This window comes from Macrobrachium nipponense, chromosome 43 (genome assembly GCF_015104395.2).
Source record: "Macrobrachium nipponense isolate FS-2020 chromosome 43, ASM1510439v2, whole genome shotgun sequence".
In the NCBI taxonomy this organism is placed as follows: Eukaryota; Metazoa; Arthropoda; class Malacostraca; order Decapoda; family Palaemonidae; genus Macrobrachium; species Macrobrachium nipponense.
The window spans coordinates 2308236-2323405 of NC_061104.1; the positions used below are offsets into that span (position 1 = coordinate 2308236).

Here is a 15170-nt window from a genome sequence, read left to right on the forward strand (position 1 = left end):
AGTAAGACGGCAAAAAGACAGAAAGCATTACACCTGGAAGGCACAAGGTATGCTGTAAGGAACCGTAAGTACTAACTACATTTAGGTGGGAGAGGCACACTGTAAGCAATTGTGATTATTTCCCCCATATACTGGATAGTAGGCCTATTTGGTAAGGATAAAGTACTTAATAGTATTTATATAATTTTGTACAACTGACACCCAATAGTATAACTTTTATTACTATTATATTATAATATTGTTATTTTTATATTTTTGGGAGGTATCAACAATAATCAGGTAGTGAGTTTAAGAAATAGTCACCAAAAAAATCTTTTTATTAGAAAGTTAACACATTGAAAATAATATAATGATAATCCTAAGATGAATAGAAAATTTAAAAAAAAATTGGATAATTCATGAACTGCAATTTAATCCTGAATTTCATTAAAGTATTCCATTTGTCCTTAAGATTACCGTTAGTTATCATTATTCCTCTTTTCTAACGGAATATCACCTATATTGAGTTCTCTCTCTCCAATTGAAATATTTGGGGTAGTCCACCAGAATTTCTTCCATCAGCTGCAGTTATTTCCAGTGAGGACAATTTATTCAATTCTAAAATTGTATGTTTGGTTCATAAATAGAACAATGGCAGGTAGTTCTGAAGTCAGTATCAATGTAGTGGCCGGTATTTTAGATATGTTTATATTATCACCTCATAAATAATCACATCCACCATCATTTTTTAACAGTATAGGGTTTCTTGTACACAGAATGTCTTTTTATGCTTACGATCTGAAAATTTGGCTGCAGCCTCCTTCAAGTCTTTTGGAGGAGTTTGACCTTAAAAACTTGGTCAACCTTTTGCCAAACCATACTGAGCGCCTCAGTGGCGTGGTTGGTTTGGTGTTTGCTTCTCACCACATTGGTCGCGGGTTCGATTCTCGGCCATTCCATTGAGGAGTGAGAGATGTGTATTTCTGGTGATAGAAGTTCACTCTCGACGTGGTTCGGAAGTAACGTAAAGCCGTTGGTCCCGTTCTGAATAACCGCTGGTTCCATGAAACGTAAAAACACCATACAAAACAAACAAACCATACTGTTACATTTCCCAGTGCAGTAATCTGAAAAGACTTTCATTTTAAGGCAGCTCTTGCGGTCACACAGCATAACACAGCCTTAAATTTCTCTTTTCTAAGATCTACAGAGATTTCATTACAGTCTGTATACAGACCTTTTGACAGGCAATGTTTTTAAAAGTCCCTGAGCATATCCTTGGGCCCATGTGAACACCCATAACTCAGTTTAACTCTCAGTCATTTCATAAAAGAACCTTTAAGATACTGGACAACTTTTTTATGGCATATCTCACATCTAAAAACCAAAAGGTTAATGAAGTAGTACAGGTGCATTAATATATCTTTATTTCTTGTGACATTAAAAGCTCCATTAACCTAAAATTAATCCTGATGAATTAAAGAGTTTCATTAGTTGAGTGACAAAAATTGATAAGGACTGTTTTCAAGGTTCCAAGTTTACAACTATTAATACAAATTATGTTTCCAAATCAATGAATTACGAATTTAAAAAATGATTCAGTGGAACCACATCGATAAATCAATGCTGTCGCATGAAAGTACGAAACTTGGGCCATAAGGCCTGGCACTTTTAATCACAGTACATAAAACCAACAACCAAGATGAAAGATTACCTATGAAGTGCAAATGATACTGCTGAACTAATACAGCACTGTGATTAAGCAAACTGTAGCCTACGTATACTCATGTCCTGACTACAAAAAGTAACTACGGTAATAAACTGAAACAGACAAGCATATAGTGCTTTACAAAATAAAAAGTCCTTACCACTCATTACTAGGCAAATGATTGTTCAGTGCATACCCTTATATTTTATAATGGCACCTCATGAAGACAATAGCCAGCAAGCATAAACGTATAACCATTACTTTCTCAAAATTTTCCCTCAATGCTAAACAGATAGTCGATCAGCCTTTTTCTTGAAAAGGGGTGGCTCTATCATGTGCCTTGTATGGCACACTGTAGACAGAACTGATGGTTCTTTGCTGAGCTCCTTCCAGTAATCAAAAGTCAGTCCCATACAAGCGAACAGTACAAAGGGACATCTCTTAGAGTGAAGTGCATTAAGGCAACCAACTCCTTTCTAAGCAATCTTCCTGGCAAATGCAAACCATAACTGGCTACCATTGGGCTATACCACCCACATATTGGTGCAGCGCATAGAAATTTTTCAAATGTGAATTGTGACTTAGCACTGCTTAAATAGTCATAAGCCTGAAACATACTTACTGAAGGGCTGTAAAAATGTATTACAGTATCTTGCCAAGCTCCTATTTTAATATGGAGAGTTTTATGCTTGAAATCCTCCTTCAAAAGCATTTATATCACTACGTACTAAGAATGTTAGTAAGTGCCCATACTTTTAGTGGCACACTACATCTTGTGAGTTTGGGCACTGGAATATCCTCCATATTTTCCTAAAATTACTTTGACAAAGCGTACCAGCTAGACAATTACGTACGTGCATCTTACCATCCACAAGCATTAAATGGCTTAATATAGTTCTTCAGGTCTGATATAAACCCCTGTACTTATAACATGTCACAGAAAGGAAAGTCTGACTGAACAAAACTATAACAAATAAGAGTTAGTTCAATTAGCAACTCGCTCATGATTCAAACTTATAAAATAATTCTGTTCAAGTCATTCCCTTCTACATCAACAAGAATTCTTCACTATGTACCTACTACAATATTATAATTAAAATATATCCATTATTTTCACACATGATTCCTCCTTGTTTTCTCAATTACCTATGTCACTCAAAGGTCCAAGAATCTGGATAAACGATATGCTAGATAAACTCCACCAAAAAATCATAAAATAAATATAACAAATGAATCTTCAACTAAAAAAATTATAAACCACACACCAAGAGGCGAGATATTGCTTGCAACATCCTCCCTCCCATTCCCCCATATGCCTTCTATTAAAGAAGAACATGCATAAAATAATTTGCAATCCCTATGATGCAGATTATAAAAATGACTCATTCACAAGAAATTCACTGATATGGAAACATCATCAATTGAAAATGATAGTAAATAACACGTAGGTCACACAACAGACTACACACATAAAGCTCAAGAAGGAAGGGAAATATGATTCAAAACAGACAAACCTAAAGAACAATCACCCTACAGGATACGGAATTGAAGAAACCGAAAGGGAGGAGGACGTTTAATATGTGCAGAGTATGATTAATGATGATGCACACAGATGCAGATGGTAGGTACAATGAAATTACCTAATACGTAAAACTTTTCATCACAGATAGATATGTCATTTCTAGGTTTTATTAGTTAACTCGGTAGGGGACATTGGACTTGGTACTGATTCTGATGAACCATTGGGTCCTAATTTCTCATTACACGAACCTGAGCTATTAACATTTATTTCACTTGCAGCCTTTGACGATAAGCTGGGAATATCGGCAGGAATGTCACTTTTGTTGGGGAATTTCCCTTGAATCACAGGTGCAGGGAAGCGTCCTTCAGCCAAGGGCATGGATCCTGGTGCGGGAAAACGGCCTCCAGCCATGGGCATGGCACCGGGCGCAGGGAAACGGGTGTCTCCCATTGGGGCAGAGCCGGGTGCAGGGAAACGGGTGTCTCCCATTGGAGCAGAGCCGGGCGGTGGGAAGGACCCCATTGGTCTCCTCATGCCTGGCAGCTCAGATCCTGATGCTTGATACTTGATTTCTGAAGCTGGGGTAATCGACAGTATTGTGCCGAACAAAACATGCTGGATGACAGGAAATTTTGCTAGGATCTGAAAACATATTTGAAATTTTTGTAACGGATGCTTATACATAACATTGCAAGGATGATTTCTTATGAAATTCCTTTCGGAATATAATGATAAACTGTTTAGTAATCATACATGCTAGGTAATGTTACAACTGTAGCTTATGTAATACCTAAGAGCTTCATTATACATGAGAAGATATGATAACAACACTGAGACAGTTACAAGATCTTTAAAATTACTAGTCCACTTTTCATGAATAAAAACAAAAATTTCATTAATGCTGCCTGCTTTGTATCATAAAAGTACTACTCAATAGTATATACAAAGATTAAATTCAATCCCTTTACCAAATAGCTGGTGGAGAGCGGAGATTAATGCCACAGAAATGAAAGGTTAAGCCATAAAATGCTTCTCTATGAAAAGAATTCTAAAGGCAAAAGAAATACATACCTCTGCTTTATACATCTTGAACAGACCTTGATTGATTTTACCCCATGACTGGACACCACTTATGTTCCAAAGCTGATTTGAGTGTTCCGCAAATGGACCAGTTTTAACCTAGAAGAAAAATGCCTTATTAGCATCTAGTTTTGCAGACAACCTATTGGAGGTGACTCAACAATATTATTCATATTAATATGCATACTATTATTCCTCTCTGGCATCCCTGGAGATTTAGCTTGGCCTATAAAGGAAAACATAACATAAAAAAAGGATATTACATCCCCAGAACCACGGACTTACAGACAGAATAAACTTGATGCAACCCAAAAACATATATTCGTCGGCATTTTCCTCGACAACTTTCTCATTACTGAACAACTCGGGTGCAATTTTAGGGTGCATATGTAACTGTGAAGATCCCCAGATAAAAGGAATGAACTGATAGTCGTCCAAGCTCCAGACTCCCTGGCTACCTGCCGGTTCCATCTTGTAAGTTATCTGAAGTTTTCGGGCCAGTTCGAGATACCTGGAATAGAAAGACTGGATTTAATGCACAACAACAATATCCTCATTACCCTCTTTTACATTAAAGCAGTTTTAGTAGAACTAATATGACTAACAAAAATTTCTTTCACTAAAGCAGTTTTAGAAGCACTAATATGACTAAAAAAAATTTTGCAATTTGGGAAATGAGCGAAAACACCCTCATCGCAAACTTGTGCTTCATAAACAACGTTCATTTTATATTTTATATCCCACTACACTTCTTGTGATTGAAAGTTACAAATTATAATTTTGATAAATAAATATACCAATGCCTTCATAAAGAACTATGAGCTAACAACAATCACAATTAAAATAAGGTCCATAAACAACAAAGTACCTAGGTCCCACAAAGTAAAGCAAACGAATCCAAACTATTTCAACTAAAGAAAGGCTGTTAAACCAATCAAAGTGCATACCTATTAAACACCTTGTTCACTGTAGCAATAGAGTCACTCTGCACTAAGGCACCAATTTTGAAGATACATGTCAAGAACATCACAAAAGCCAGCTCATGACCAGTGCCGTAATCTATGCGGGTGGAATTTCCAACACTTTCCACGAGGTACACTGCAACCTCTGGGACAGCACTGTGGTATTTTTCTGGCAACATTTTCTTTACGAGCTCCTCTCCATTCTGCAAAATATGTAAGATGCTGTATTGGTAAAACTAAGGGTTTGCATTCTGTACAAATGCATAGCTTACTTAATCTGAATGCTGTAATAATCAGCATCCCATAAATGAATCACATGAATTTTTCATATGTAATGTTCTGTATCCATCACATACTAATGAGTATGACATTCTAACCAAAGACTTATAAAAAAACAATAATGCTTACTGTAAATAAATTCCTAATGAAAGAAGAGAACTTTCAAGATTTCATTACTGTGCTTATAGTATCTGGAAAAGCTTTACCTCTTTAAGCTTCGCATAAAAATCCCGAAATGCCTTGTTGCCGAAGCGCTGTGGTTGGTCTATGGGTGGTATCTCGTCAATCCACTGACTAAGTGTGTCTAACATTTCCAACAGGTTTTTAATCACAGGGGTAACATCACATGGCGCACTCAGCTTCTTGCCCCGAACAGCATTGTTCATTGATGTTAAGAATCCCATTATATCCTGTGAAGAATAAAATTGGCAGAAGCCAGATTAATAACTATAACGAAAATACAATTTAAGAATACTTCTGATAAAGAGGTTATAAAAATATCACATGATGACATGTCAAGTATAATACAAGATTCAAATATTTTCAGTAGTAACAAAATGCAATCAAATATGATATTGTAATGATACAATTAAGTTTGTTCATACTTACTGGCAGATATATATATAGCTGTATTTTCCGAAGTCCGACAGAAATTAAAAAACTTACGACACACGTAGTGGGAGTCAGGTGGTTAGTACCCATTCCCGCCGCTGGGAGGCGGGTATCAGGAATCATTCCCATTTTCTATTCATAATTTTTATTTCCACTGTCTCCTGAGGGGAGGTGGGTGGGTACTTAATTATATATATCTGCCAGGTAAGTATGAACAAACTTAATTGTATCATTACAATATCATTTTGTTCATGAAACTTACCTGTCAGATTAATATATAGCTGAATCCCACCTTTGGTGGTGGGAGTAGACAGAATAGAAGATTTTAGGAAACATATATATGCAGATAACTGATATCTTGATTCCTTACCTGTTAGCATAGCTGACTTCGTGGTTACTGCCGCGTAGTCTGCTTGTGCTATTAGAGTTGCCAGCGAGGTAGAGACCTATATAGCTGGTGCACTCAGGATGATCTGTCAACGGGGGCGTGACCACGATGTGACTAGACCATTGACCATACAATGAGGGCAACGAAGTAAAAAACCACCTGGCCTAGTCTACCAAAGGTATACCACTAAACTAGACTAAAGAAGGGAGATCCGCCTCGGGCGGTCAACCCACAACCAAAAACACACACGATTAAAAGCTCACCTAACCACTAAAGGAAAGGATGAGTGCTACCTCCTGCCCCCAAAACAGTGTCCTGCAGCGACGTATGGTCCAAGCGACGAGCAATGTTCGTATGTCGCTTTCACCTCCCGCAGGTAGTGTGAAGCGAACACCGAGTTGCTCCGCCAATATGTGGCACTCAAAATGTCACTGAGTGCCATATTCTGTGTGAAAGGCTATCGAGGTCGAAATAGCCCTCACCTCGTGGGCATTCACTTTTAACAGTTTCATGTCACTATCACTACATGTGGAATGAGCTTCCTTAATGGTGTCTCTCAAGAAGAAAGAAAGCGCGTTCTTTGACATGGGAAGATCGGGCTTCTTAACCGAGCACCACAAGTTGCCCGAAGGTCCTCTACAGTCCTTCGTTCTGTCTAGATAGAATTTGAGAGCCCTGACAGGGCACAGGACTCTCTCTGGCTCATTACCCACGATCTCTGTCAAACCCTTGAATTTTCAATGTCTTGGGCCAAGGGGTTGGACGGGTTTTCGTTCTTTATGCTAAGAACAAAGGGCTTAAGAACAAACAGCATCAGAGTTCTTAAAACCCAACATGCTTGCTTATAGCCTGGATCTCACTAACTCTCTTCGCCGTCGCCAAGAGCAGTTAGAAAAAGTGTCTTCCTTGTCAGGTTTCTAAGCGAAGCTAAGTTGAGCGGTTCAAAATACGTGGACGTCAAAAACTTTAGAACAAATGTCTAAGTTCCAAGAAGGGACTCTTGGTTGGGGTACCTTCGAAGTCTCGAAAGACTTAAGAAGATCATGAAGGTCTCTGTTGTTGGCTAAGTCCAGTCCTCTATGCCTAAAGACTACAGAAAGCACACTTCTGTAGCCTTTTATCGTAGGCACCGCTAAGCGAACTTCATTTCTCAAGTAGAGAAGAAGTCTGCGATCTGGCTCACAGAGGTAGAGGTGGAGGAAATGTCTTTCTTCCTGCACCAGCTCCGGAAAACAGCCCACTTGGATTGGTATACGGCAATAGAAGAAGGTCTTCTTGCCGTTGCGATTGCTTTCGCCACTGTCTTGAAAAACCCCTCGCTCTGGCCAACTTCTGGATAGTCTGAACGCAGTCAGACTCAGAGCGGGAGGTTTTTGTGAAACCTCTCGAAGTGGGGCTGTTTGAGTAGATCTATCCTTGGAGGCAGAGTCCTCGGAAAGTCTAAAAGATAAGGAAAGGTAAACCCATGACCTCTGTGAACCAGTTCGGCTCGCATGGCCAGAAGGGGGCGATGAGAGTCATCCTCGTTCCCTCTGATGCCGCGAATTTTCTTATCACTTCCCCTAGGACCTTGAACGGGGGAAAGGCATATACGTCTAGTCCCGTCCAGTCCCAAAGAAGGGCGTCTACTGCTACTGCTCCTGGGTCTAGAACTGGTGAGCAGTACAGCGGGAGTCTCGTTGTCCTGGGAAGTTGCGAAGATGTCTACGAGAGGACATCCCCATAACTTCCACAACCTCTGGCATATTTCCTGATGAAGAGTCCACTCCGTTGGCAGAAGTTGACCTTGTCGACTGCAGATCTGCACGGACGTTTTCTACCCCTGATATGAATCTCGTCAGTATAGAGACGTCGTGTGCCTTCGCCCCATAACAGGATCTCCTTTGCAAGGAAGAACAGGATCGAGAGTGGGTTCCTCCCAACCTGTTTCTTGAGATATGCCAGGGCTGTGGTGTTGTCCGAGTTGATCTGCACCACATTGCCGGAGACCTTCGTTCTGAAAGAACTGGAGGCGCCAGATGAACTGCTGCCAGCTCCTTGAGGTTTATGTGCCAGGACACCTGTTCCCCTCTCCAGGTGCCTGACACTTCCTCCCCCCCCAGTGTTGCTCCCCACCCCGTGGAAAGACGCGTCGGAAACACACTAGGTCGGGGTTCTGAAGCTTGAGGGAAAGACCCTCTGCGAGCTTCAAAGGGTCGGTCCACCATCTTAGGTGTCCCTTTACCTCTTCTGATAACACCAGAATCGAATCCAAAGTGTTTTGGTGCTTCCAATTGTCGGCAAGGAAGAATTGAAGAGGTCTGAGGTGCAACCTCCCTAGGGGAAACAAAACTTCTCCAGTGAGGAAATGGTCCCCAGGCAGACTCATCCATTCCCTCACCGAGCATGAATCCTTCCCCAGAAAGGTTGACACTTTGCTTAGGCAATCTAGTTGTCGCCCCTGGGACGGAAAAGCCCGAAAAGCCACTGAGTCCATCTGAATCCCCAGATAGACTAAAGACTGAGAAGGGGTCAGATGTGACTTTTCGAGGTTCACCAAGCCCCAGGGACTTCGTTAACGTCAACGTCGTGTGAAGGTCCTCCTGACAGGACAACCGGTCTTTCGAGGAGCCTCGTACGAGCCAGTCGTCCAGGTAGAGAGAGATCCTGACATTGGAAAGATGAAGCCACCTCGCATGTTCTTCATCAGTAGGTGAATACCATGGGAGCAGTGCTGAGTCCAAAGCAGAGAGCCCTGAATTGGAACACTTTTCCTTTCAGGACAAACCGCAGGTATTTCCTGGACTGGGTGGGGTGGATGGGGACGTGGAAACTACGCGTCCTGGAGATCTAGTGAAGCCATCCAATCCCCCGGTCTCAAAGCTCCCATCACTGACTGAGGTGTCTCCATCTTGAACCTCTGCTTGATGACAAAGAGGTTCAGGCTTGCTGACATCGAGTACCGGTCGCCATTCCCCCGACTGCTTTGGCACCAGGAACAGTCTGTTGTAAAATCCGGGGGAATTCAAGTCGGAGACCTGTTCTACGGCGTGTTTCACGATCATCTGATCTAACAGATCGTAAAGCACTTGTTGTTTTTCTCCCCGATAGGAAGTAGACATGTCCTGGGTGTCGTAGACAGCGGGGGTGGTTTCAGGAACGGGATCCGTAACCCTTCTTTAAGATGTCCACGGACCATTTGTCCGCACCTCTCTCTTCCCAGGCTTGCGCAAAAAGCTGAAGCCTGGCTCCAACCGGTGACTGAAGGACTTCTGCTTCACTTCTTGTTCTTGGCCAGCGCCGTGGCTCTGCCTCTGGAAGTGCCTCTTCCTCGAGGGGCTGGTCTCGAGGAAGAACTACCTCGAAAGGGCTTCGATTTCTTGATAATCGAAACTCCCGAGGACGAAGGAACCACAGGTCTCCTTGAAGATTGTGCGAGGAGATCTTGCGTGGCCTTCTCCTGTAGGAACTGGTCGCAATGTCTTTTACCATAGCCTGGGGGAAGAGATGATCCGAAAAAGGAGCGAAGAGCAAGTCTGCTTTCTGTGATGGAGAAACAGATTTCGCTGTAAAATTGCAAAAACAGGGATCTCTTCTTCAAGAGCCCTGTGCAAAAGTGAGCTGTAAGCTCCTCCGAACCATCTCTGACGGCCTTGTCCATGCACGACATTACGCTGGACAGCTCCCCCAGACTAATCGAGTCGGAACTCCTAGACTTGGCATCCAGAACTCCCAAACACCAATCTAGAAAGTTTGAAGACCTCTAACGTCCGAAAGAGGCCTTTAAGGTGGTAGTCCATCTCCGTAGTTGACCATGAAACTTTCGAAGAGGACAGGTGAGACCTTCTCGAGGCATCCCCAACAATGCTGGCGAAGTCTCCTTGGGCTGACGAGGGAAGTCTAATACCTACGTCTTCTCCCGTCTCGTACCAAATGCCAGCCTTCCACTAAGTCTCGAAGGGGTGGCAGGGCAAAAGAAGTCTTTCCCTGAGACTTCCTTTTCTCCATCCAGTCATGGACCTTACGAAGAGCCCTCTTAGTTGAAAGGGACTTCTTCATCCTGACGAATGCCGAGACCTTGTTGATCTTGGACGAAGAAAGTTGTGAAGAGGAGAGCGAGGAGCCTCCGGGTGAAACGTCTCTCCAAACTCTGATTGAAGAAGGCGGGTCAAAACCTGGTAGTCGGAAGAGACTGCCGCCAAAGGTTTCTTCGTCATCCACTTCAACCGAAGCGTCACTAACCTCTGCTTTCCGACACAGGTGAAGTTGGAGGCAAATAGGCTGGACCAAGACTATCTGGTCTAAGTTTCCACGAGGCGCGTTGCTGTGAAGTGGAAGGTAAAGCTGACTCATTAATAGGAGCTCCGGTCGAATCTCTAAGACGGAGCAAACTTGCAAAGACTCATCACAAACAGGTGGGGGGCGACGAAACTCCACATCTTCGTCCACGCCAGACGCCCCCCCCGTCCGCTGGCGCACACCTGGCGTCCACTGGCGCACACCTGGCGTCCACTGGCGCATACCTGGCGTCCACTGGCGCACGCCTGGCTGCAACTAAGCGCGGGATTGGCGTCCACTTCGCGCGACTGCTGGCGTCCGCTGGAGCACGCTTGGCGTCCACTGGCGTGCGAATGACATTAACTAAGGCGCGCTTAACATCTCGTGCGCGCTCTGCTTCCGCTGGAGCACTCTTAGATGCACTGGCGTTCGCTTGGCTTCCGACCGGGGCCCGGTCAGGTAACGTGAACTTGCACCGAAGCGTTCACGCAAGTATCAAGCTCTCGCACCGCAGCTTACGAGCGGGTAATACCGCTTCATGCGAAGCGAGCAAAATCCTCTTCACGTTCTCCAGAAAAGAGCCGCTGGGGAGTCGCACGAACTCTAGAAGGCGAAGAAAAAAGTGGAGAGATAGACGAGCGAGAGAGGGAGGGAGACCTTCTAGATCTCTTCACAGGAAGACGGTCATCCTTTCTCCTGGGACGTGGTTGCGTCCCTTTCTTAGCAAGAGCATCAGCAAGCTGTTGCTGCAAAGAGCGCAGGATCTTCTCAGTAGGAGAGGATTCCTTGTCAGGAGACGGGCTGATCCTGTGAGAAGGCGAGGGGCGAGGGGGGACGCCTTCTTCCTTATTCTCCCAGAAACTGCCGTAGAACGCGCTCGAGCGACTGGGGCGCTCCACAAAGTCATCATCCGATGACTCCTTACGCTTCTTCTGTGGCGGGAAAGCAGCGAACACACTCTCAGGCGAAGATCGCCTCTCGAGAGCCAAAACTGGACGTGAAGCGTCACGATCACCAACGCTCCTTTTCAGCGGGCGTGAAAATAGAATGCGAGCTCCCCCCCCTTGGCTTGCGGGGAGGAAGCCTCTGAAGAAGAGAAACACTCTTTCAGGAGGCGTGCACGCGCACGCTCTTTGGCAGTTTTTTGTAACGTCCACAGATACTGCCGAAGGCACGTCAGATCGGTGGGCGTTCCCCGTAACCCTCCTGCGGCTTTCGACATGCCCTCTCTCCCTGAAACCTGGGAGTCCGGCAGCGGTCTAGGCCTAGAGGCGAATGGGGCGATCTGACGCACCTCCACCAATGAATGGAGCACTGTCACTGGCACTTTGCACCTTCAACTTTTGCCTTCTAAGGCGAGCACTTTAGATTCTAAATTACGAATCGACTCTAAGATAAGTGTAAGGGTATTACCCTCTACAGACACTGCTTCAGGGCCCGAAGGCAACACTACAGGGTTAGGAGTAGTGATTAAAGGAGGGTTAGTAGGATAAACATGAGCTTCCTGCCGTTTACCTGAAACGCTCCTGGAGGAAGACCTCCTTAACCTATCCCAGTTCAAGCTTACGCAGATAGGACTCATACGCTCTCCATCCAGAATCAGAAAGACACTCACATTCTTTGCAGCGACTTTTTTTCATACATGCAATCATGCTCTCTGCAACTCTTACACAAGTATGAGGGTCTACTGATGCTTTCAGTAGCCTACCTCGACAATCACTCCTGGTACAAAACCTGGCGCTAGCCGAACTAGAACCAGACATCTTATTTAAAGAGAAATCAAGCCAAAAATCAATCAAATCCACAATTAACGTGTGCCTAGCCACCGATCCAAAAGTCAAGATACCAAAAATTCAAAAGGGATACTTATAGTAGCCAAGTTTCCTAAATTCAAGACGGAGGTGCTGAAAACTGTGTTTACAACACCGGCGACAGAAAAATTATGAATAGAAAAATGGGAATGATTCCTGATACCCGCCTCCCAGCGGCGGGAATGGGTACTAACCACCTGACTCCCACTACGTGTGTCGTAAGTTTTTTAATTTCTGTCGGACTTCGGAAAATACAGCTATATATATATCTGACAGGTAAGTTTCATGAACAAAATAGGAATATAATATGTCAGCACACCAAAAGCCGTCTAATTTTCTTAAAATATCAATAAATATAATACAGTGCCATACAATACCACACTAATGTTCTCAGCCCAGACTTTACAATACTGAGTATATGTACCTGATAAGCTTCTGATGTTTCCCATTTTGTGATGTCACCAGGGCTTAGAACAGCTCTTGCTGGTACTTCAAATTTGTGTGTTGCTAGAAAAATAAAAAAAAGATTATTAGAAATGGTTGCAAGATTTATATTATTTGAACAGATTAACAGTGATGATTACCATTCATTGAAGTAAAGATAATATTCATTCCTAAGCCACAAACATTTGAGTATGTGGCATTAACAGCATCTTCTACACCCAGAGAGCTGCTAGTAACACACGTCGTAACATAGGGTGTTAGGTTGGAGCTTTCACACACGAATATTGATGTTTGTCCTCACGTGCATTCCAGGTGAGTTTGGGAAAATACTGCCCATTATAATGATGAGCCCTTTGGTACAATTCACTCATAGATATTTAAAGGAAAACTCTGTATTAGGGTTCTTCTTTAATTTCGTCATCCTCACCAGCCTTCAATGACCAGATTGTCTTCATTCTTTTGGTGAATGTGTGTATTTAATCCATTCATTTCCTTTCAAGATCGAATGATCGGTTTATCGAACTAGCATTCCGACATCACAACCCATTAGTTCAGTCTAAAGTTTCACTTGGTGTCTCTGAAGTTCAGGCAAAAAATAAACAAACGAGTAGTCATCTGCACTAGGGACTGACGGTCAACCATCCTAGTATATCCTGTTTTATGCTATCCATTACGTAAATTAACCTTATGATACTAGTCAGCATAGCAAAGGCAACAATTTTTCGCAAAAAGGTTACGAGTTGTTCTCGGATATGTCATCCCTACTCATCATTTTGCCATAATAAAAACTCATCCTGAAAACTGAATCAAATAGAATCCTTAGGGTTGATAGGCTAGGAGAGTCTCAAGAGCAAAAACCACAGATCAGTGGATGCGACGATACATGGAAATAAAACACAGTTAACAGAAAAAAAAAACAAGATCATATAACGTAACATACAATAACTTTGCCTAGGCCTATGGCTTTTGTGGCTTCGGCCCACATGAAGTTATATTACTTTAATTCGCATCCAAAACACGATTAGCACAGGATCAGGTGAGGTTTTATAAAACGAACTGGATATTGGTACGGCAGCCGTATCCCTGATTGCGATAGATATTGGTACGGCTGTGAATTGCGCATGTGCGAACCCTTGTTTACCGCCTCAGGCATATCAGTGACAGCAAGAAAATGACGACCTAGCACCGTAAACCGTGTAAATAATACATTAGTTTTCGCTGAAAAACAGATGTTTTCAGGTTTTAACACGTTGAAAATGGCAATTGACGTCTACGAAGAGTCAAACTTCCAGAAATTGTATATCCGTAGGTCACGAACGATCAAATCGGCCCTGAAAAGAGCTTCGAAGAGGAGATTCAAAGAAGATTTGAAGCTTAGCTAGTAAGGTAGAGCAGCAGTCAGTAGTGCGTCCAATATGGGAAACATGCTGTTAATATAGACCTGATTTTTATGATTACTTACGATTGATTAGGCCGTTTACCAGAGGATCGACTTTGGTAGTTTTCCTTACTACCATGAATACAGCAGAGCACAATTTCTGTGTACTTCATGTCTTCTTTGAATCTCCTCGTCGGAGCTCTTTTCAGGGCCAATTCAATCGTTCATGACCTAACGGATATACTTTTTGAGGAAGTTTGACTCTTTAGTGGACGTCTATTGCTTTTTTCAGCTCGTTGAAACCTGAAAACATCGGTTTTTCGGCGAAATCTGATGTATTATTACAGGGCTCAGAGGAGATTCAAAGAAGATATGAAGTACACAGATTAGTTTAGTACTATTTTTCATGTATAGTATAGTCAAAATCTGAGTATGTTTAAGTATTAGGCTATTTTTTTTTTTGTATGGTGTTTTTATGTTGCATGGAACCAGTGGTTATTCAACAACGGGACCAACGGCTTTACGTGACTTCCGAACCACGTCAAGAGTGAACTTTTATCCCCAGAAATCCACATCTCTCACTCCTCAATGGAATGGCCAAGAATCGAACCCGCGACCACCAAGGTGAGAAACAAACACCTAACCAACCACGCCACTGAGGCGCTGTATTAGGCTATTATGATTTTTTATATTTTCATTTACTGTCAAAATTTTTTGGTGCTTCGGTGATGACAGTATGGTGCTTCACTT

The 15170-nt window shown here is 42.8% G+C and overlaps 1 protein-coding gene across 1 annotated transcript in view; it reads right to left on the reverse strand.

The window, feature by feature from the left end:
* Nucleotides 1-1388: 1388 nt before the first annotated feature.
* LOC135213975 (serine/threonine-protein phosphatase 2A activator-like) overlaps nt 1389-15170 on the reverse strand; it is a 14677-nt gene continuing 895 nt past the window's right edge. Inside the window, exons 2-7 of the mRNA XM_064248051.1 lie at nt 13023-13105; nt 5737-5940; nt 5237-5454; nt 4575-4800; nt 4281-4388; nt 1389-3851 (exon numbers count right to left, since the gene is read on the reverse strand). Of these exons, the coding sequence (XP_064104121.1) occupies nt 3369-3851; nt 4281-4388; nt 4575-4800; nt 5237-5454; nt 5737-5940; nt 13023-13105 (1322 nt within the window). The 3' untranslated portion in view covers nt 1389-3368. The remainder of the gene's footprint in view (nt 3852-4280; nt 4389-4574; nt 4801-5236; nt 5455-5736; nt 5941-13022; nt 13106-15170) is intronic.